Below are 20,675 nucleotides of genomic sequence, written 5' to 3'. Positions count from 1 at the left end.
TCTCACACATTAATTGTGGGAACAACATGGCATAACATAAGGTGGCTATAATATTATTTTAATTTTCATGAATTTCTACCATAAAACCAATCAGATTTCATTCATTCATGAATGAATCCATTTTCGTAATCAGATTTCATTTGTTAACATTTTCTTCACCTTAAAATGTGAAATACTATTTATATTTAGATTTATCTAACTTAAACCCAATTAGTAATAAGTGACACAAATCTCTGATAGATTTAGTTAACTATTTTTCTAGCTACAGATATCAGATTTTATTCATTCATAAACACTTATCTCACACATTAATTATTGGAACAACATGGCATAACATTTGGTGGCTATAATACTATTTTAAATTTCATGAAATCTGCCATAAAATCGATCAGATTTCATTCATTCATTAACTCATTTTCGTAGTTATCTTTAATAGCCACCACCACCGCGAGACCCGTTGGCTTCCATCGCGCTACCAATCCCGCTTCGTCTTCTTCCGTCATCCATCGCTGTTTCAGCTCTGAATCAGGTGGTATATCGTTGCTATAGTGTGTTTGTTTCTGTATGATATGCAAGTTAGTTTGGTGGTTTTGATTTATGCGAACAAACATATCATTCAGATTAATTGTTTTTACACTGAAACATAGCAAAAGGCAATCCTTTATGAGTTTTAATATTTTCTTAATGATGTTATGTATGTCCTTCTTGCATCTAAGGTTTGCTGTTAGTAAACTTCTTTCTTTCTTTCTCCTGCTGAATAATTGTTTTAGATTTCTTACTTACATATGTTAATTGCTCTTTATCATTGTACATACACAAGTAACAATCTATGCGTCTTTGAAGTTTAATACTTGTTTCTCCAAAATTACAAGTCAGTTCAGTGGCTACTTTAGTTCTCAGTTAGACTATGGTATCGTTGTTATTCTTTGTGTTTACACTATGATATAGTTTTTTTTTTTTTTTTTGATCAAATCACTATGGTATCGTTTGTGTTCAGATTTTTCAGGTGGAGCCAAGGTCACAAGAAGAAACAGAGCATGTGACACAAAAAACAGAGAATGTGTTCTGTAACCAGAATCATCACGTTTGTGATCAGCATTTAAACTAACAATAAAATCAACCAAATTTATTATACTATGCCCCACAATAATAAGTCAATATAGTATCTTACCAAATACAAAAGCGGTTATTTTAACCGGGGCTTCTAGCTCTAGTGGTAAAGGGCTTACAGCTGTGAGTACCGCCACCTGGGTTCGAATTCCGGTCACTGGGGAATTAACATTTCGGCATCGCCAGGGACAGAGGACCGACACGTGGCAACACGTGACTAGTCTGGATCACTTATGTGGGGCCAGGATACCTCTGTATAATTCAAAAAAAAAAGCGGTTATTTTAATATTCATTCATTTCAAATTTTGAATCAAATCACATAGAATAAATATTTATTCTAAACGTACACTAAGTAAACATACTAAAAATGCACTGAGATTTTTATACTAATTAACAACTTATCTATGTTTTTGTACAATTCAAAATCATTCAGAAATAAAAGAAATAAAAGGGTATAGATTAACAAACAAAATAACATCTAATTATTTTTCAAAAAACAATGTATCAATATTCAAAATAAATCATTCAAATATTATGCATATATTCAATATAACTATTTTTTTCTAATATAAACTAAAATACTATACCCTAAACCATATATCATATACATATTTGAATATCATTAATTTTAATTTTCATCCATCATAAAAAAAAATTCTTTGAATAGTTTGTATAATCAAATTAAAATTTTATCTAATAACATAATAAATAATTAACAAAAAATATTATAAAATTAACTTTTAAACCTAAAAATGAAAACATAAACTTATACTAAGTTATTTGTAACAAAAATAAACTAACACTGTTATATCAATAAAATTTGTTTTTTCTGTTAACATTTTATCGAATGATAAAATAAAATTTTAATCAAAAGCTAAGAAATCTCAAATTTATTCAATTTTAGTTTCCTAAATATATGAAAAATTTAATCAAAAATTTAATCATGTTTTCTGAGTTTATATGAGATCAATCGGTATCGTATTACGGGTTAATAGCAGATTTTTGGATTGTTATTAGGTTTACCATATTTTTTATAAATGCGAACTGGATTATATTATGGGTCGTCGAGTCTACCGATGGGACCCTCAGTCAGGGTTGGATATAAAAATGCTGCTTCAAACTCAATCATTATGATAAAACAACTTAAAAATTATTTATTTAATAAAAATTAAATTCAAAATCTAGTTATATTATTTAACATGGGAGGTATTTAGAAACAATTTTTCAATTGGTCGACGATTATATGGCAATCTATATTAATGCTTTTGTTCTATTAAACAATATAGAACTTTTAAAAAAAAAAATTCAACTAGTAATTTTTTTTTTAGTTCTATTTCTAAAGTGTGGAATGTAAATGGCAAAATTGTTTTGAAAATCACTAAAACACACACAATTATAATAGCAGATACTCATTTTGTTAATTAGGAACTATCGATGTAAGACTTCATTCATTTCTTACATTTTCTTCACGTTGAACCTCGATAGAAATACTATTTATATTTAATTTATGACGAGCATTCAACTTAAACTTAATTAGTGATAAGTGACACAAATCTCTAATATTTTTAATTAACTGTTTTTCTAGCTATAGATATCAGATTTTATAGTACCATGGTATATAGTCAAATAACACCTATAGTGTGCTATTCAGAACAATGAAAAACTATAATTGGCATTATCAAAAGAGACTTTCATATAAACATGACAAAGTTTAACTTAAAAGCCAATTATCTAAACAAAATGTGTATATTTCTAAAATGCACAGCCAGAAAAAACGCTCAGCAAGAAAAAAAAAACGGATTATATGAAGAAAAAGAACTCAAGAAAGATAAAACGAGAATGTGAAGTTCCTAAAATATTACAATGAACCAAGAACAAAAGCATCACTGTTTTCTCTGCTCTTTCTCACTCTCACTCTGCCTTTGCATGAAAAAAATCCTTCAGACATTATGCCCACTCTCACCTTCATTTATGCCCAAACCTCTACACACTTTTCTTCAAAAACTTGAATCAGTACTAATTTTAGCCATTTACTCATATTCTCCATTATCTGCTGAACCATTTCCTCTCATTCCTGCACATCCATAAGATAGTCTTAGTAAAGCTCAGTACTGATAAAACCAAAGAGATGCATACAGACACATGTAAATTAAACTATAAGACAAGAGGAAAGGTACCTGAACTAGACCAGCAGGCTTTAGGAGTACTCCCCCAACTCCTCCACCAACGATCTGACCATCTGAACTAGATTATTGATGAGAAACATCCCACATCGGAAATATAAGAATTAATCTACTACTATATAAAGGGTTAGGGTCAATCCACTAATAGCCAATTGGTTTTGAGTTGGAAGCCCATAATAAACCCTAATTCTAACATGGTATCAGAGCGATAAGATCCTTTGATCTAATTTACTACAACTACTACTACTAAACCGATGTTGGGCCCTCTGTGGATGTTATTCCCACATTGTCCACGCTTCAGACCTAGATGTCTGAGCGTGAGGGAGGATATTGATGAGAAACATCCCACATCGGAAATATAAGAATTAATTTACTACTATATAAAGGGTTAGGGTCAATCCACTAATAGCCAATTGGTTTTGAGTTGGAAGCCCATAATAAACCAACCCATAATAAACCCCAATTCTAACATAGATAAACAAACGCTAAGGCCACTATGTTCGCCCCGAATATAAGATCCACTCAGTGAGAGGATTTCGTACTGACCCTAAAATAACAGTTCGTAATTCTGAAGCAAGTTGGTAATCAAATGAAACTCTCAAGCATGTATGTCAGAAGTACATAAGATTCTTTAGCTTTTAAGAAAGTTGTTAATTAACCAAGTACGTACATAAGATGCTATTTGATGTTGTATTTTTGTTTCTTGCCGTTTGCATAAAGCACATTTATTTTAGTTGTTATGAAATTATCATGTATTACAGTTTTCTTGTTAGGCAATGAAACCAGTATATGCATTAAAACTAGAGATAATTTGCTAGATATAAACTAATATATGGATATTGACTATATAGTCTTTCATTTCTTTACAAAACTGTTCATATAGTCATCATTTACCATCACGACCAAACATTATTCAAAGTAAAAGTTGACGAAGTCATAAACTCATCATTATCATATTCAATATTAATTCAATGATTCAATCATTATGTTTGCTTGTCACCCCTCTCATAGTTTTGCACCGGATAGACAAAGAAATTCCTTTCAATAGACCAAGTCATTCTCCACCCGTCTACACTCTTTTTTTTTTGTAAACAAAAGAAAAGGTTAGTAGTATAAAGTCTACACTCATTTGGAAACCATTTTTCTCATTTGTTTGATTGTTACAACTATTAATGAAAATGTCAACTTTGTTTGAAGCCTTTAAATTTTCATTCCCGCCGAGTTAAAATAGTTAATGCAAGCAAGAAACGATAAACTAAAAATAAAACACAAATTGTATTTAAAGACGGATTTCACTAGGGCTGTTCAATATGGTAAAACCGAACCGTACCGAACCGAACCGAACCGAAATAGATAATATGGTTTGGTTTTGGTATATACCATATAAACCGAATGGATATAATTTTATAAAAACCGTAGGATTTGGATATGGTTTGGTAGATAACCGATTAAACCGAATAAACCGAACAAAACCGATTAAAAGTAGAAACATGTAAATATGTATCTATTTTATAACAATACATGAAAATCTATTTGTTACATAAGTTAAATTTGTGTTAATAACTATTACCATAATTTTATAGTAATAAAAAAACCTTAATTTGTAAAACACTTGAACTATAACTAAATAACAATACATCGCAATTCAGACATCTTATTTTCTAAGTCTTTTTTGATCTTTTTAATTTATTTTAGTCTTCACTAAATTAATATGAAGATTATAAATTTGATGGCAATAATTACTGGAAAATTTTCAATTGAAAAATCATGACTTTAATGAACACTAAATATGGAAGAGTGGAAAAACTTTTCTTTCATGTTTCTGTTTTGTTTCATATTTTTATTTTCAAAATTTCAAGCTTTGATTTTAGTTATAGATTTGATTACTTTATTCGATGGTAGAAGCATTTTTATTTTTTTGTTCATTTATTTGAACATGTAATATATTTTTAATAAATGACTGTGTTGACAATATGACTCTAAAATTCATATAATATGATCTCAAACAAAATAATTATGTTTTTTGGTATAAAACCGAATAAACCGAAAACCGACGGTATATAAACCGAACCGAACCGAAGTAAATATGGATTTAGAATGGTAGTTATATTTTACTAACCGAAATACCGAAAACCGAAAAAAACCGAACCAAAACCGAACCGATATCCGGATTGAACACCCCTAGATTTCACTCATGTTCAAACCAAAAGACAGTAACTATTCCTGTACGACTATGGGAGGGACTGAAAGGTCAAGTTAGAGTAAATATCTGAGAGTAAAATATTTTTCAGCTGTGTTACGCTTTTCTATAGCCAGTCAGGTGAAAAATGAAATAAAATGTTTTACTCTCGGTTGCGCTAAAGTTGTTTATCTTTTAGGCTCCGAATGGTGACTGCGGTTTGAGCGGTGCAGAACAAGCGGTTTAACTGCGGTGCGATTTTAACAGTTATAAAAACGTATAGATATATGATATATTTAAAGATTTTTGTTACTTTTAACTGCGATGCGGGACATGGCGGTCGTAAACATTCGAAGCCTTAGTGTTTTAAAGAGTAAACATTTACTCTATATTTACCATGCGAAATCCAGCGCAACAACTTTTTGTTATTATTTACTCTAATTTACTTTTTTCTTTTTCCATTCTATTACTCCACTTTACTCTGTCTCTTTTACTCCACTGAGTTACCAATCACAACCTATATTACTTGGCCAAGATTGGATGAAATAATACTTGGTCAAGATTGGATGAAATAATGTTAGTGCCAACACTAGAATTACTGAAAGCATATTAAATAATACAGTAACAAGTTGTGGATCTTGGACCGTGCATATAAATGTGCCTGTCAAACACAAAGAGACCTCAAAGCACGATTTCATTCAAGGCAAAGAATAAATAACTAAAAAAAAAGAAGGTAGTGAGAGTGAGAAAGGATGGAGAAACAGTTGCATAAAACTATGGAGGCTGCTCACGTTGAACGAGCCATCCGAGTGCCATCACCGGAAAAAGAGAAGGAAAAATCTCATAAGCATAGAGGAATATTCCACCTCCACCTCCACCATCACTCTAAGGATGAGAAAGAGGAAGACAAGAAGAAAGATGGCTCAAGGATTTTAGCAAAAAAAAAAAAAAAAGATGGCTCAAAGAGAGAAAAGATAGCTTCAGCGATAGTTGGTCTCGGAGCCACCCTCAAGAAGATTAAGCTTAAGGGCCACCACGGTGGCGGTGGTAAAGAGGAAGGAGGACAAGAGGAGGAGGAGGACGGTGGTGATGAAGAAGAGGAGGACGGTGGGGATGAAGAAGAGGAGGACAGTGGGGATGAAGAAGAGGAGGACGGTAGTGATGAAGAAGAGGAGGACAGTGGGGATGAAGAAGAGGAGGACAGTGGGGATGAAGAAGAGGAGGACGGTAGTGATGACTGATGAAGAAGGGGGAGGCAAATTTAGTGCTTTCATTTCAGTGATCGCCGAAGCATTTGAAGAATAAGATTTTATCGTGTGATTACTTTGTTGTATCTTTTTTTTTTTTTAAAAGAACTTTGTTGTATCCTAATTTGAACTTCCTATCAAATTTAGCATTCTCCACCGAAGCATTTGAAGAATAAGATTTCATCGTGTGATTACTTTGTTGTATCTTTTTTTTTTTCGAAAAAAGAATTTTGTTGTATCCTAATTTTAACTTCCTATCAAATTTTGCATTCTCCCCCACACACAATTACAATAACAGCTACTCATTTTGTTAATTAGGGACTATGGATGTAAGACTTCATTCATTTATTACATTTTCTTCAACGTTGAAGCGTGATAGAAATACTATTTAGATTTAGATTTATCACTAGCATTCAACTTAAACTTAATTAGTGCTAAGTGACACAAATCTCTTGTAATTTTAATTAGCTGTTTTTCTAGCTACAGATATCAGATTTTATTCATTCATAAACACTTCTCTCACACATTAATTGTGGGAACAACATGGCATAACATAAGGCAGCTGAAGAACTATAGTCATCAAATCAAGCACAAGAAAAGTCCAAGTGTGAAGACTTTAAGAGAAGTCTTTAGCTGAGGTTTAGCTAAGTGTGGTAAAGACTCTATTAGAGTCCAAAGGTTTGTAATACACTAAGTTGAGTCTTATCACGTAATCTCATCTCTGAAGTTAAGTGTGTTATCACGTGTGTAACTAGCTAGAATATAAAGCAATTAGCTTTACTCTCTTGAGCTGATTAGGGATTTATGTTAGATCACTCAGCCGAGAGATAGAGATAGAGAGATCACGAGTCAAAGCTGTAACGGAGCTCGCTTGTGAGCAGTTAGTGTGTTGCTGGTTCGATCCCAGCTCCGGTGAGCTATAGCGGCTTCTCCTAGTTTGGAGGAGTGCGGTGAACACCGGGTCAACATATCGCGTTGTTGTGTTCTTGATTCAAGTTAAGGTCAAGTTGATTGAGAGTAAGAAGAGAAGATAAGTTTGAGAAGTGTTGTATTATCTTCACAGTAGCTTTAACACTGTATTAAATTTCATGAATTTCTAACATAAAACCAATCAGACTTCATTCATTTATTAACCCATTTTCGTAGTTATCTTTACCACAAATGAAAAACTTAAATCTTCGAATACTTGGTGGTTAAGACATGCTTATTATAGTCACGACAGTAATCACATGTATTTTGTGATTGCCACGGACGCAATCTGTGGCTATATGTTCTTTTTGTTTTTTTGTTCTTTCTATAAGAGCATCTTTAACGCTAAATGCATTTTAACATTTTAAAGTTTCTTAGTTTTTGACTTTTTTTCTAAAAAAAAAAAAAAAAAAAAAATTATAACTCAATCCAATTGCGGGCCACCACGTGTTGGTGGGGCCCACAAACAGTGCAGAAAACAGCCCATTACCGATCCTTAATTCATCACTTCTGCTATCGATTTTTGTTGTTTTTGTGGGACCCCAAGATTAAGAAACCCACTTATAACCTGGGTTAAAGATGGTCTAAGCACATAGTAAGTCACATCAACTATAATTCTTTTCACATTTGTGTACCACGTTTGCCTCGTAGCATTAGCAAAAATAAATGGTGGATATCTATGAAAGTTCTTTCAAGAAGCTTTCGTGAGACTACTTAAAAGCTTTTGAAACTTTAAAGCAAAAAGAGTCGGCGCAGGGGTTTTTTTTTTTTTTGAGAAATAACATACTAAGATTACGAGACAACTTTAGAGCGAGCAGATTTACATGGTACACTACCACGAAAGAGTTCACTTTTTTTAGGGCACAAACATAAGAGAAAATAAAAACACAAAAGGGTAAATAAGACTTCTTTGCTTCTTCACCAAGCAACTTAACCAACGCACACAAACTTCAGACTCTTACTTTTACTACTTCTGCTGCTGCTACTTCATCATACTCTTTCAGTTCCCATCATCTGATGACTTCAAGTAAAGGGTTTCTCCACCATCCCCTGAGCTTCCTCCTCTGCCTTCACCACTTCCCATTTCCAACTTCCCACGGCCAAAATCATGAAACCCACCAGCCTCTCCCTGTAGCATATGGAGACCGCTGCTTCCTCCTCCGCTGCTTGAGCTCATCCCAAGCTGGCTATGGTGCAATTGCTGCTGCTGAAGCGTTGCATAAGGCTGTTGCTGCTGCTGAGCATACAACATTGAAGATCGAGCCGCCATTAGAGACTGCTGACTCTGCTGCTGTTGAATTGCCTGTTGCTGTTGCAAATAGTGTGACCCTCCTTCTCCCTGCATCAACCCACCACCACCAGCAGTTCCATACTGCTATGTATGCAAACCAACAATACCAATGACTTTTTTTTTCATTTTCAAATAACAAATTTGATAAAAATTCTGATTTACCTGGCTATGCATGCTTGGAGGTTGAGGCTGAGAATCTGCAATTGCAGCTAAGTACATTAAGTTGCGTTGAAGCCTTGCCTGGTTCCTGTAAAATATTATGGTTAACCATATTACAGACTATTTCCTATTATACAACAAAACATAAATGAAATCATTTGCTCTTACTCGGCACACTCGCTGAGCTTTCCCGAGTTTTGAGATTCAACTATCTTCAGAATCAACGATTTGTTCTCGTCCAAGTACTACAGATTAAAAATATTAAATACATCATCATTGGAAAATAATGGTACAAACAGAACCGCTTAACAACATTTAATCGTTTCTTTGTTGGTATAAAGACATAGAAAACACAAAGGAGACCCCAGTACTTTAGATTCCGACTTATCAAAAGACAAAAACGTTGAAAAATCACAAAAGCGTATAAAAGATTTGAGGACCACAACGTTAGATTAGGACCAGATGTCGTTCGGACCACAAAGTATATCTGGTCATGCAAGCAAAAACAGCAACACTTGGGACTGCAAATACACATATAGATATCCAATCAGGACCACCACATTCACATAAAATGGCTTTGTGGTTTTTGCCATCAATGAAACATCCAGAACCCGAAAACCAAGACAAAGAAAGCGAGAAATGTGAACAATCTTCAGTTCACAAGATTTGTCTGTTTTGGTACATTAGTTTCATTACATGTTTTGAGTTTCATTACATGTTTCAAGAACTCAAAACAACTCCACCTTAAAATTGTTTCTTCATATAGAGAATCTCTTCAAACGTTATACCTCGAAAATATTAGGTTTAATTAATAATTTTAAAGCTTGTCCGGTTTAGATAAATGATTTCTGTCTAAAGTGGCAAAAAAGAGATGTAAAATGATAAACCGAATCTCTCTGAAAAAGGAAAAAACTTGAATAAATGGTAAAAGAAATAGAAGCTGATGCAAAATACAGAAGATCAGACACCACTACACCGAAATAATATAAACTAGAACTAGTTTATCTGTATAAACTACATGAAACATCAAAACCTAATAATCAAAGTCCGTGTTTGGTTTCACCCATGAGAAACACAATCACTTAAATATGTTGTAAGAGAGCAAAAAAAAAGGGCCTCTCAGGGTTCTTGCAAGCGAGATTTCATCACTCTCGTTCTTTTAAAATTCAAAGAAACATAAATAATAAAGAAAGAGATGATAAAATAGAAGTAGCAGAAGAAGAAGAAAACCTGCTGAATATGATCAGAGGTGACATTGCTGGGGTAGTAACCAGCCATCATGGGCTGCATCTGCATCAGGTGCTGTTGCATTTCTTTTGCTATATTATATAAAACCTGATTATTGTTATTTATTTTTATATATATTGAAAAAAATTATAGACAGAACCCCCACCACTAAATTCAAAGAAACAAGGAAAGCCACCCAGAGAGAGAGATATTAAACCTTTTGTATCTGATGTCTCTCTATCACACACACTTCTTCTGTATATAGAAAACTCTTAACTATTGAAGATGTATATCTCTGTGTGTGTGTTATATCGCTTTCTCTCCTCCACAAAAGTTGTTCTGCGTTAAAAGACTGAGAGAGACAGTGAAGTCTCTTAAATAGAGAGATAGAGAGGGAGAGGTGAGAGAAAGATAAGAGTCTTTTTCTCTTTTTCTTGGGTTTTGGGGTTTGGTTTTGTTGGTTTCTCTGTGTCTCATCCTATCTTTGTCCCTGGGAAGAAGAGGTCTCACGTGACGAGTCATGCTTATTATAGAGATGTGAGACCTTTACATACACTCCATAAACATGTGCATCCTTTATTTCTGTATTACTTTGAAGTTTGAACCCTTAGCTATAGTGAGCTACCACTGTAAAAACATATAGTCAGCTTCTTATTTTATCGAAGACCTTCTCTAAACAAGACTATTTAGCTAAAACATATAGTGAGCTCTTACTTTTTTTAACTGAGTAGTGAGCTTCTTACTCCTTCCTATATTTTTGTTTTTGAACTATACACTTAAAAAGGCCAAAGCAAATCATTACATACGTAATTATATACGGTTTTGTTTAGTATGCGCATGTCTTGGAGTTTTTTTCAAATAAGTATTTTCTCCATTTTATATTAAAAATATTTTTTATCCCCCAAAAAATTAATGTTATTATATTATGAATGCAAAAATTTTAGTTATGAAATAAGGATATATTCACTATTTCGAAGAAGAAAATATATACTAATCTTTGTGTGCAATGTGGATATACTTAATAGAGACATTATTTTTGTCAATATTGTGAATATATACATTACTTATAACAAAATATATAAAATAAATGAAGTTACAATTTTTTTTTTAATTTAGATTGTATAGTCGGTGGTTTATGCAATTCACAAAAATTTCTATTACGTTACTAATTTTATACTACTAAATTTGAAGCTAAACCAAGATATAATTTTTTTTTCCATTGGACTTATTTTCTAAAAAAAATTAAAAAGTAAAGACAATAAACGTCCGAATGTCAGCCTCCTAACCAAAACATTAAACACTGTCGGTACCACCACTAATACCTTGCTTTGAAATTTAGATACTGATGACGTTTGACTAAAGGATCTCTAAAGTTTTTGAAATGCTCTGGTAAGAAAATTTAATAATTAGTTTAGAGTTATTTGATATAAAAGTCCCTCTCATTATTATATTTTGTTCGAACTCTTGAAGTAAGTTTTGATGGTCGGTAAATAAAAATAAAAAAGATTTAACAACTACATTATCTTTGGGTGGTTTTATTAATCTCACGTAAAGGCCTCTAGTAGATGTAGTTAAATACTATAAATTAACATCTTATTCGTTGATACCAAAAATAGATCCGAGATATTCCTTCTGCATATATGAACCACGGAGGCTCTACTTTTAATGTTTATCTGTTTAATATTAGCACCCAAAACTATAGTAATTGCCAATGAACATTAAATTAATCTGCAAGGATAAATGAATTGTTTTGTTTTCCCGATTAATTATGCCTATAAAGAGATCATAACTACAGCAATAGTATCTTCACGCTATTAAAAGCTGTATTTAATTTAGTAGGAGTATTTGCAAATTGCAATGAATTAAATGAAGATGACCAATATATATATATATATTTGGGGAAAATATATAAAATCAACTTTAAATATCAATCAAAAACTAAATGGTAATGGTTTGAGGGTGATAAAATCTTTTAAAAGCAAGATATAAATTCATTCTTGTCGTTAGCTTCATTTTTCTGGAGTTCTTGTATTCGTTGTTCTACCAGTCAGAACAATGTTATGATCGAGGTTTACTAACAATCGGACGAATAATACCAAGGCGACGGGTGAAACTTTGAACAAACCGTTTTATCGACAGCTAGCAAATAAAACCCTTAGGCTTTAAAGAGAGCACGGAAAATAAACGAGAAAGACACTACACATTTTACATGCAAACGGCTATAACAACTTAACTCGGATGTGTCAAACATGTGACGTCCACGTCTATTTTATGTCTTTTCTCGCCTAAAATTTGGCAAGTTTTGTTAATTGTCGGTTTATAAAAAACTAATGAGAAATGCCTAATGGCAAGTGACAGTACTATTGTGTTTCAGTTTCTAAAGAAAACAAACAAATCCACCTAATTTTTTTATTTTCTTTTCATATACCAAGTTAGTGTTTTATAGCATTTAGATATGTCTTTACCAAATGTTAGATTCTATATCGGACAAGAAATCCATGCAAACGTGCTCTGTATTGATATACTAATATCTCCTTTTCAACACTAATATTTCAAAAATGTTATGGAAATAAAACTCTTGATTTCCACCTACCAACAATTTATCCATCTCTTGTTTACAAAGAAAGCGAGAGAAGACAATGTATACATCTATATATATATATATGGTTACTGGTTGACAAACGTCCACCATGATCTTAATTCTTAATGTGATACATTCGGCGGTCACTCTGAAATGTGTATAGATTGAAGTAATATAATCATGATTTTGTTGAAGTGGAAATAGCTTACCTTTTTCAAAGTTTTTTTGGAAGAAAATTCTTAGGTTCGAGTCACCAACTGAATAAGACCAAAATTATTTTAAAAATGTCATATGTTTTCCTAATTACAAAATTACTTAGAGAAGATAGGAAAATCCAGAAAAACAATTCAGAAACGATGGATGATATAATACAAATCATAGCCGAAAGAAAAACATATGAAATTACTAAACATAAGGAATACGAAAACATAGGAAACTAAATTAAACATAAGGAATAGTTGTAGTAATGTCTTTTTTTGTTTGTTTCTTGACGTCACTTGAATTTGTAAGTTTGGCTCCTCATACACATTATATATATTAGTGGCTTTTCGTTGGTCTGTCCGTATGGCCAGCTTTAGATGAATATGTAAATGATAGCTTATTATAAAGCTTTTTCTTGATTTTTTTCAGAAACATGTATGAACTAGTTGAAGCCTAAATACAAAACCATATAGTTTAAAGATTAATAATTCAACGTATATATATATATATATATATATATATATATATATCACATGGAATACGTAAATGAAATCTAATTCAGTAGAAACCTTGTGGCTATTATTTGGTCTAGTCCTGCATTCTTCTCGCATTTTTTGGATATATGTGAAAGCTTCAAAAGCATGAGTACGTATTTCAGAGTTCTTGAAAGTTAAGGCTCATAGCGGTGACCAGAAAGAAAAAAAAGCCTAAAAATATCAGTAGTTTTTATGATTTGACAATAAATAAAGCGAGACTACTACCAACCCAACCCGATATGCGTATAGTGTTTGACGGCTGCAAACGTTCGTAACAAAATAAAGACGACCTTGTGATTCCTGTCACACACAATATTGGATTTATGATATTCCATTCCTGAGACACAAGGTTTTATAATTGTGTCGCACACAATATTGAATTTATGATATTCCTTCGTAGTTCTGTTTGTCAAAAATACAAGAAAGTTTAAAAATATTTTATTCGCATTCAAAACCTATAAATGTGAGAAATGGAGGATCAATAATTAAGGAATTGGGTCCCAAGAGCTCACATGATCTCTGAAAGCCATGTCCAATCCATCTCTCAAAATTTGTTCTTAGCGACAAGACTCCTCTTTAAAAGTTGATGTTATAGAATACGATTCCTAGTGTTAAAAAAAAAACGATTCCTAAAAACTATTCCAAAATAATAAATATACAAAGTTAAAAACGACTACTTATCCAGTGGCACTACTCCCAACGTCGAATTCTTGCATGCGATGTATTTGGACTGAGAAGAAACGGTATGTGAGATTACTGAACCCCTCAAAACCAAAATTATATCCCTTATATACTAAAGCACAAGTCACTCAACAAATCAAAATTTGACATGTGGAAAATATTTACAAAATAAAAAAATCAATTGAAAAAATAATAGTTGGAAAAAAATAACTATCTAACGGTTTCTAAATAACAATTCCACAAATCCACGATCTTGCTCCTTTGTCCATGATCTTTTTTCCATACTTATATATTTCTCAGATCTGGAAACAAACATCTGAAAAACTCTCATCGATCATAACAAAATTAAAAGGTCTATACTCTTTTTAGTTTCAAAACTCTAATCCATAATTTGAGGCGTAGAAAACAGATGCCACCAACCTATATCCCCTCTATTTGTACGGTTTCATTGACTTTTAGAGAGCACTACATATATTTATCAAAACCAGTTTAAAGCTTGGAAGGTTCTAGAGTCAATTTGGTAGATTTGCATTGCTGGAGATATTCAACCAGAAACAAAAAGATTTTGGATAAAAAAGGAGGAAGATAGAAAGAAGACGTGGTGGGATTAGAAGAAAGGCTTTGGATAAAAGGTGAATACCCTTCCACTAATTCATTACTAAAGAATCGACTTAATTATATTGTTGTTTTCCTGTACAATAGATTGAAAACATCCTTCAGACTATGTGAGTACTTTGCTACTGCCTTAGAGTTTTAATTATTCAAATATTCAGTAAAAAGTTTGTTTATGTACAATTAGGACAAGAGAAACATGACCTGTTTAAGATGGCAAAATCAATATTTCATTGGAAGGCTGCTTAAATTCTAAGACAAAATTAACATAGATACGTAGTAGCAGCTACGTGTTTGTATTATTGTAGTTCTTGCAGTAACTTTGTTTGTATTAGCAGCTACGTGTTAGTAGCAACTTTGATAACTTGATTATTTTACCGTTTGATTTGCTTTCACGATATGATGTTTCTCTGTTACATATGATTCTTACTGTTTACAGATGGATATACTAAATAAATGACTAGATGTAATAAACTAAGAAGCATAGATTGCATGCTAAGAATTAGGAAAATATGGAAAAAGAACAAGACATAAAAGTAAAGCAGGAAAGCATCAAAGTAATATTTGTATCCAACAAGCTAATTAAAATAAATTTAACAAAATTTAAGAAAATCTAATTAATTATAATGTGTTAATACTTATCTCCTGATAAATCAAAGTTACATGTCATTTTTAGTTATATGTAATTAAACATTTACTTTACTTTTATTTGTAAGCCAAAACTACTCCCATGCGCAGCATGGGACCAATACTAGTACATATATAATACGATAAATAAAAAAATCATGCACACGTACTTTGAATATATCTTTAACATCGACAAAATATATGTTATAAAAAATTCAGTAAAGCGATATTCTACTCATATTATAAACTTGTGTTATTTTAATTTTATTTGATTTATTATTTTAAAAATGCTATCATTAGATATTTGATTCGATAGATAATGTTAATGTTTGTTAAGTTCAAAAAAAAAAATATTAGTGTTTGTTACAAAGAAAAAGACATTCAATAGTTTTCTCAAAACAAAAAAAAGGACATAAAATAATAACAGTTTGAGTTGAACTTGAAAATTAAATTCCTTTCTCAATTTCACAAAAAGTGTAGCTTATATAAACACATTTCACCAATTAAAAATGATTTAATATATTAATATATATATTTATTGTACAATTATTTAAATGAAAATGTTATAGCGAAACATATATTAACTATTTAAAAAGATAAGAAAAGTATTTACTATAAAAAATTATATTGAAAATGTAGAATAACAGTTTGAAACAATAAAAGAACATTAGAATGACATTTGTTATAAAATAAATAAAGTAATAGTTAAGTAAAAGATCGTATGATACAATTAGAAAAATTGGACGAAGTTTCTAATTTTAACCTAATTGAATTTGGCTGAATAACCGAGTCTAGCGTACCATACATGCAGATAGGCCGGTCTTCAAATTTTATAAGAAAAATTATATGCGATTTAGTAAAGATTTTAATAAAAATATTTTTTTACAAATTCAAAAACCTATATTTATATTATTTTTTTCAAAAGATATAAAGACTATAGACGAATATTTTATTCGGGTTACTCAGGAGTGACCATGCATGCAAATAAAAAGAACTGTTGGAATAGATGGTTCAAATATACACTAGAAGAGACAGTCAGTAGTTGAAACAAAGACATTTGTAAAAAAGGTTTGAAATATAATCTTTTATAGTTTTTTTTTGGATCAAAATCTTTTATAGTTTTTTTTTAAATACTATCATTATATTAACAAAATAAAGATGAGTAGAGAGGATCAGGATAAATCCAAAGAAACTACAAGAAAAACAAGGCAGAATAAAGCAACCTAAACAAAGAAGTGACTTAGCCAAGTTGGATAACCTGAAGCAATATAAGATTGAAAAGGGTCCTTTTAACACTATTGGCAATAATCTTTTATAATTTCGTAGTAAAAAATCATGTAGATTTTAATTATATTTTTGTCGAATCACATTCCTCAATATGTTACCCTATTCTTTTTTATAACATTTTGTATGCAACTGTTTTGTGAACTATGAATCTTAACTTAACCATATCTTTTCTTCGAATTTTTTAACCACTTTCTTCATATCACTAAGAAAATTTTTAGCCGTCTGATATATATAAAATATAACTCAAAAATATAATTTACCAAAAAAAAAAAGAAAAAAAAAATATAACCTTTGAGGAGCGGCATCACAAACACAAAGTAAAAACATTTTGTTGGTGTTTGTGGCTAGCACCAAGTTATATCTTGAACTTGAACCAAACTTAGATAGTCTTGATGCGAAGGTCTAAAGAAAAAAGGTAGTATTGGTAATGGTACTAATAATGATAAAAGAGAATAAAAAGTGAATGAGACTTAGGAAACACTGATTTGAGAATAGTTGTTAGGTTACCATTAGTATTGCTCTGTGTTTTGTCCAACCAAATTGATTGGAACTACATATGAAGGGAACATGTGGGTGGGTATGAGGGCATTAATCATTATTGAGTAAGTGCCATCAAAATAATTTTAGGACCTCTACAAGGAAACACACCCTACTTTTCAACCCATTCGTCTCCTCTTTCGGCTAGTGTTGGTAATTATGGAGCATGGTGGACACATATTATATCAAATCTAGTTTTTTTCTCAATCTGTCAAATTATTTTAACTTCATGATAACAAATTAAAGTTTTGGTGGAGTGATACAAGAAGTTACTATTAACTTCTTAAAAAGTCTAACAAATTAAAGGTTTAAGGAGTACATATTTGATACTTAATATAACAAAGATCTAAAACTGAAACAGGACCATATTGATTATTCTTGATCATCGTGCGTAATTACTTACAAGAATTATTGGGAACAATTAACTCTTACTATATAGTATCTTTCAAGAAACTAAAGGTTATGATATAAGGGAGCATGTGACTAAATTCGATGAAAGGAAAGAGAAAAAAACATAAAATTCACATGCAATGTTGGTTTGGGTGAAGCTTTTTCCCCTCTTCCAATGAAACGTCACATCTTCATTTCCATTTTCATGAAATTCAAACTGGGGACGAAACAAAATCTAAATATATATTGCATCGACTGATCGACAACAAAGCTTTAGCATGATTCCAAACTACAAAACTATACCGTGTTTAACCTCGTTGAATGTCACACTTATACTAATGTTTACTGTACCCGAAAGGGTCCACTCTCATTTTGAAATCGGACCATGTGACATAAGGTACATACGTCTATCTTCAATCGTGTTGCATTTTTAATATGATTCATGAAACTAATGTATTTTGCATCTTGAAAGAAAACTTACGTAAGGAACTTACAACACAGATAATCAAATCATGGCAACTGTGAATATAATTAACCTCGTCGGCCCACTATAATTTGTGGCTTTAGATTATTTAATCATGGGATCCAAGGCTTACTCAGAAATCTTGTGATGAAAATGAAACCGTAAGTAGTAAGCAATGTTTTCAAACCCGGACTGAACCCCCGGTTAAACCAGTAAACACTATCCGGTTCAGTTTTAAGAAAAAATTCCATCTTGTTAATGGTCTAATACTATTGAATTGAAATAGTTTTTCTTTCCTAATATTTGTCTAAAAATGTACAATATGAATTGTAGTTTAATAATTTGGGCCTATTGGGTTTGATAGATGAACAATGTGGGCCTTGAAAAATCTTGTTAATGAGCCTAGAGTAAGAGGATCTATATATAGCACTCATTAAAGAGCCAATGAAGCTATATCTTGAAGAGTTTGCCACTGATTTACATTCGGTTGGACTTGATGAAGAGAATAGAGAAACCCAATCATATTAGATAAATATCAGTTGACATTTGCTCAACAAAGCCAAACCTATTGAACCAACATCTGATGCAAACCAAAAACCCTTCTAGATTATACCATATTTAAAAACAATATGTAGATAAGGCTGAAGCCAAACCTATTGAACCAACATCTGATACAAACCAAAAACCCTTCTAGATTATACCATTTTATCTATATGTAGATAAGGCTGAAACCATACTTGTAATGCAACGAGTAAAATCCCAAGTAAGTACCATCATGTCAAGTGGAATATACAATTGTAAACCACAGATACTAGACCGGTTTGGTTAATCAAGTTTGAGCTGATTGGGAAGAGAGTACTCTCGAATGGTTATGCTCACCTTCATAAGTCACAATTAGCATTGAAGTTTCATCTACACATCTTTCAACATGCTTCCTTGCTGGACAACCTCGCAGGCTGCTGCATTTATAGTACCCCCTGCAACAAGAAACAACATTATAAAGACAAACATGTGAACTAGTCCATTTCCTTAAACATGTAACTATGTACTTACCTAGGATGAGGAGAACCCTTAATTGGCTTTTGTCCGTACTTCCTCCATGAATACTCATCTGGTGGTATATCAGCAATCTTGTTGCTAATTGCAGGTACTTTAATCGATCGTCTCACTCTCAACTTCCTGTAAAGAATCAAACACTACATAAACAATTTTTCTAAAATAAGAAAAAAAAAATCTACACATACCTTTTCTTAGAACAATGACACTTGCTTCTACCACCACATTTCAAACTACCAGAGCAGCTTGTCCTCCTTGAATGCTGGGAGATATGATCAGATCCCTGAGGTAATCCTATCAAATGAAACGAGTTTCTGCTGTAATCCGCCACACTAGTATCCATACTAAGAGATGAAACAAACGATCTTGATCCGTTTGAGACACTTGGGGAATAACAACTACCACCACCAGGCCCATCAAACTTCAGATTTAAACCACTATTGCTCCTAGAGTACACTCCTTGCTGGTGGTTAGGGATAAACTGATAGGGACTTTGACGAGAAGACGGTGGCTTTAGCTCCAGAAAGGACTTGTCAACACACATTTTCTGGTTAAGCATCATAGGTGGAGGATGACCCTGTCGCTGTTCACTATAACTAGGAGCAGAAGGTGGTACAATCTGAAGAGGCTTTGGTGCTAGAATTGGAATGCAACCAGTTATAGCATTATTACTAGAAACAGGACTTTCCAAAAAGAGGTGTTGGGGCAACTGAAGAGACCTAAGCTTGTAGTAGTTGTTGTTGAGTTTCTTAATCTTCCTTTGACCTGACCCACTAGACAAGAGAGAGGTAACTCTCCTGAACTTGGAAACTGCTTCTCTTGTTTCAAACATTATGGACTTAGGATCATTGGTTAGTTGTGACAAGAGATTCAAGACTCCATGACAGCTCTCCACTGCTGCTTTGTTTGCAGCTTCAGCTTCCTCCATTTTCCTTCCCACACAATCTTAAGAGGAAAGAAACAAAAAAAAAACTTAATATCTTATGAATGCAATATCAAATCTCTTGATAACACCAAACTCAGATCCCCTTAGAAAGAAGGAACATGCCTAACAAATCTTCCTGTAAGAAGAGAGAAGTACAAAGGTTATGACTTACTTTATCTGGGAGGAAGATGTTCTTTCACTAATATTCCCTCACCACCATTACATTACAAATCTTTTCTTCTACTTTGTCACTATGATTTAAAATATTTAAAAGGGCAAAAAAGCATAGAGGTGAGAGAAGAGAGTGAAGTGGAGTTGGGCCTGAGAGATGGTCGTCGCAGTCACAAGAGGAAGGATAGAGAAAAACAGAGTCCTCTGTAAAAGATTTGTGGTAGGTCCCCACTACTGGACCTA

The 20,675-nt window shown here is 32.3% G+C and overlaps 3 protein-coding genes and 1 long non-coding RNA gene across 11 annotated transcripts; 1 reads left to right on the top strand and 3 right to left on the bottom strand.

Moving 5' to 3' along the window:
• Positions 1 to 1,997: 1,997 nt before the first annotated feature.
• On the bottom strand, positions 1,998 to 4,796 carry LOC103854630. Of its 2 annotated transcripts, XR_004455720.1 has the most exons (3): positions 3,764 to 4,796; positions 3,288 to 3,354; positions 1,998 to 3,184 (listed from the first exon to the last, which is right to left on the bottom strand). It is a non-coding gene; the product is annotated as an uncharacterized LOC103854630 (long non-coding RNA). The 2 variants fall into 2 exon arrangements; XR_630573.3 differs by having other exon boundaries at positions 3,288 to 4,796.
• Positions 4,797 to 5,321: 525 nt separating this feature from the next.
• LOC103854628 (parathymosin) lies at positions 5,322 to 7,569 on the top strand. 2 transcript variants are annotated; one of them, XM_009131580.2, is made up of 2 exons: positions 5,322 to 6,627; positions 6,722 to 7,569. In XM_009131580.2, the coding sequence occupies exons 1-2, from the start codon at positions 6,225 to 6,227 to the stop codon at positions 6,775 to 6,777; spliced, it is 459 nt and encodes a 152-aa protein (XP_009129828.1). In that variant the 5' UTR covers positions 5,322 to 6,224; the 3' UTR covers positions 6,778 to 7,569. The 2 variants fall into 2 exon arrangements, with proteins under 2 accessions (XP_009129828.1, XP_009129827.2); XM_009131579.2 differs by having other exon boundaries at positions 5,325 to 7,047.
• An 864-nt stretch (positions 7,570 to 8,433) lies between these two features.
• Positions 8,434 to 10,887, bottom strand: LOC103854627 (GRF1-interacting factor 1). Of its 5 annotated transcripts, none has more exons than XM_009131578.2 (5): positions 10,583 to 10,887; positions 10,369 to 10,457; positions 9,307 to 9,383; positions 9,142 to 9,226; positions 8,434 to 9,027 (listed from the first exon to the last, which is right to left on the bottom strand). In XM_009131578.2, the coding sequence occupies exons 2-5, from the start codon at positions 10,447 to 10,449 to the stop codon at positions 8,689 to 8,691; spliced, it is 582 nt and encodes a 193-aa protein (XP_009129826.1). In that variant the 5' UTR covers positions 10,450 to 10,457; positions 10,583 to 10,887; the 3' UTR covers positions 8,434 to 8,688. The 5 variants fall into 5 exon arrangements, with proteins under 5 accessions (XP_009129826.1, XP_033140549.1, XP_009129820.1 ...); XM_033284658.1 differs by having other exon boundaries at positions 8,434 to 9,063; positions 10,369 to 10,473; positions 10,583 to 10,852; XM_009131572.2 differs by having other exon boundaries at positions 8,434 to 9,063; positions 10,583 to 10,852.
• Positions 10,888 to 15,827: 4,940 nt separating this feature from the next.
• LOC103854626 (probable WRKY transcription factor 74) lies at positions 15,828 to 20,640 on the bottom strand. 2 transcript variants are annotated; one of them, XR_004455235.1, is made up of 5 exons: positions 20,434 to 20,640; positions 19,525 to 20,281; positions 19,334 to 19,459; positions 18,934 to 19,257; positions 15,828 to 18,845 (listed from the first exon to the last, which is right to left on the bottom strand). XR_004455235.1 is itself a non-coding variant. In XM_009131570.3 (4 exons), exons 2-4 carry the CDS (start codon positions 20,262 to 20,264, stop codon positions 19,110 to 19,112), a joined length of 1,014 nt encoding a protein of 337 aa, XP_009129818.1. In that variant the 5' UTR covers positions 20,265 to 20,281; positions 20,434 to 20,640; the 3' UTR covers positions 18,783 to 19,109. The 2 variants fall into 2 exon arrangements, 1 of the variants encoding a protein (XP_009129818.1); XM_009131570.3 differs by having other exon boundaries at positions 18,783 to 19,257.
• Positions 20,641 to 20,675: the final 35 nt, after the last annotated feature.

The sequence above is a fragment of the Brassica rapa genome, chromosome A02, assembly GCF_000309985.2.
Source record: "Brassica rapa cultivar Chiifu-401-42 chromosome A02, CAAS_Brap_v3.01, whole genome shotgun sequence".
NCBI lineage: Eukaryota > Viridiplantae > Streptophyta > Magnoliopsida > Brassicales > Brassicaceae > Brassica > Brassica rapa.
Note: the sequence above shows the minus strand (reverse complement) of the source record. Positions and strands in the feature narration are given on the sequence as shown.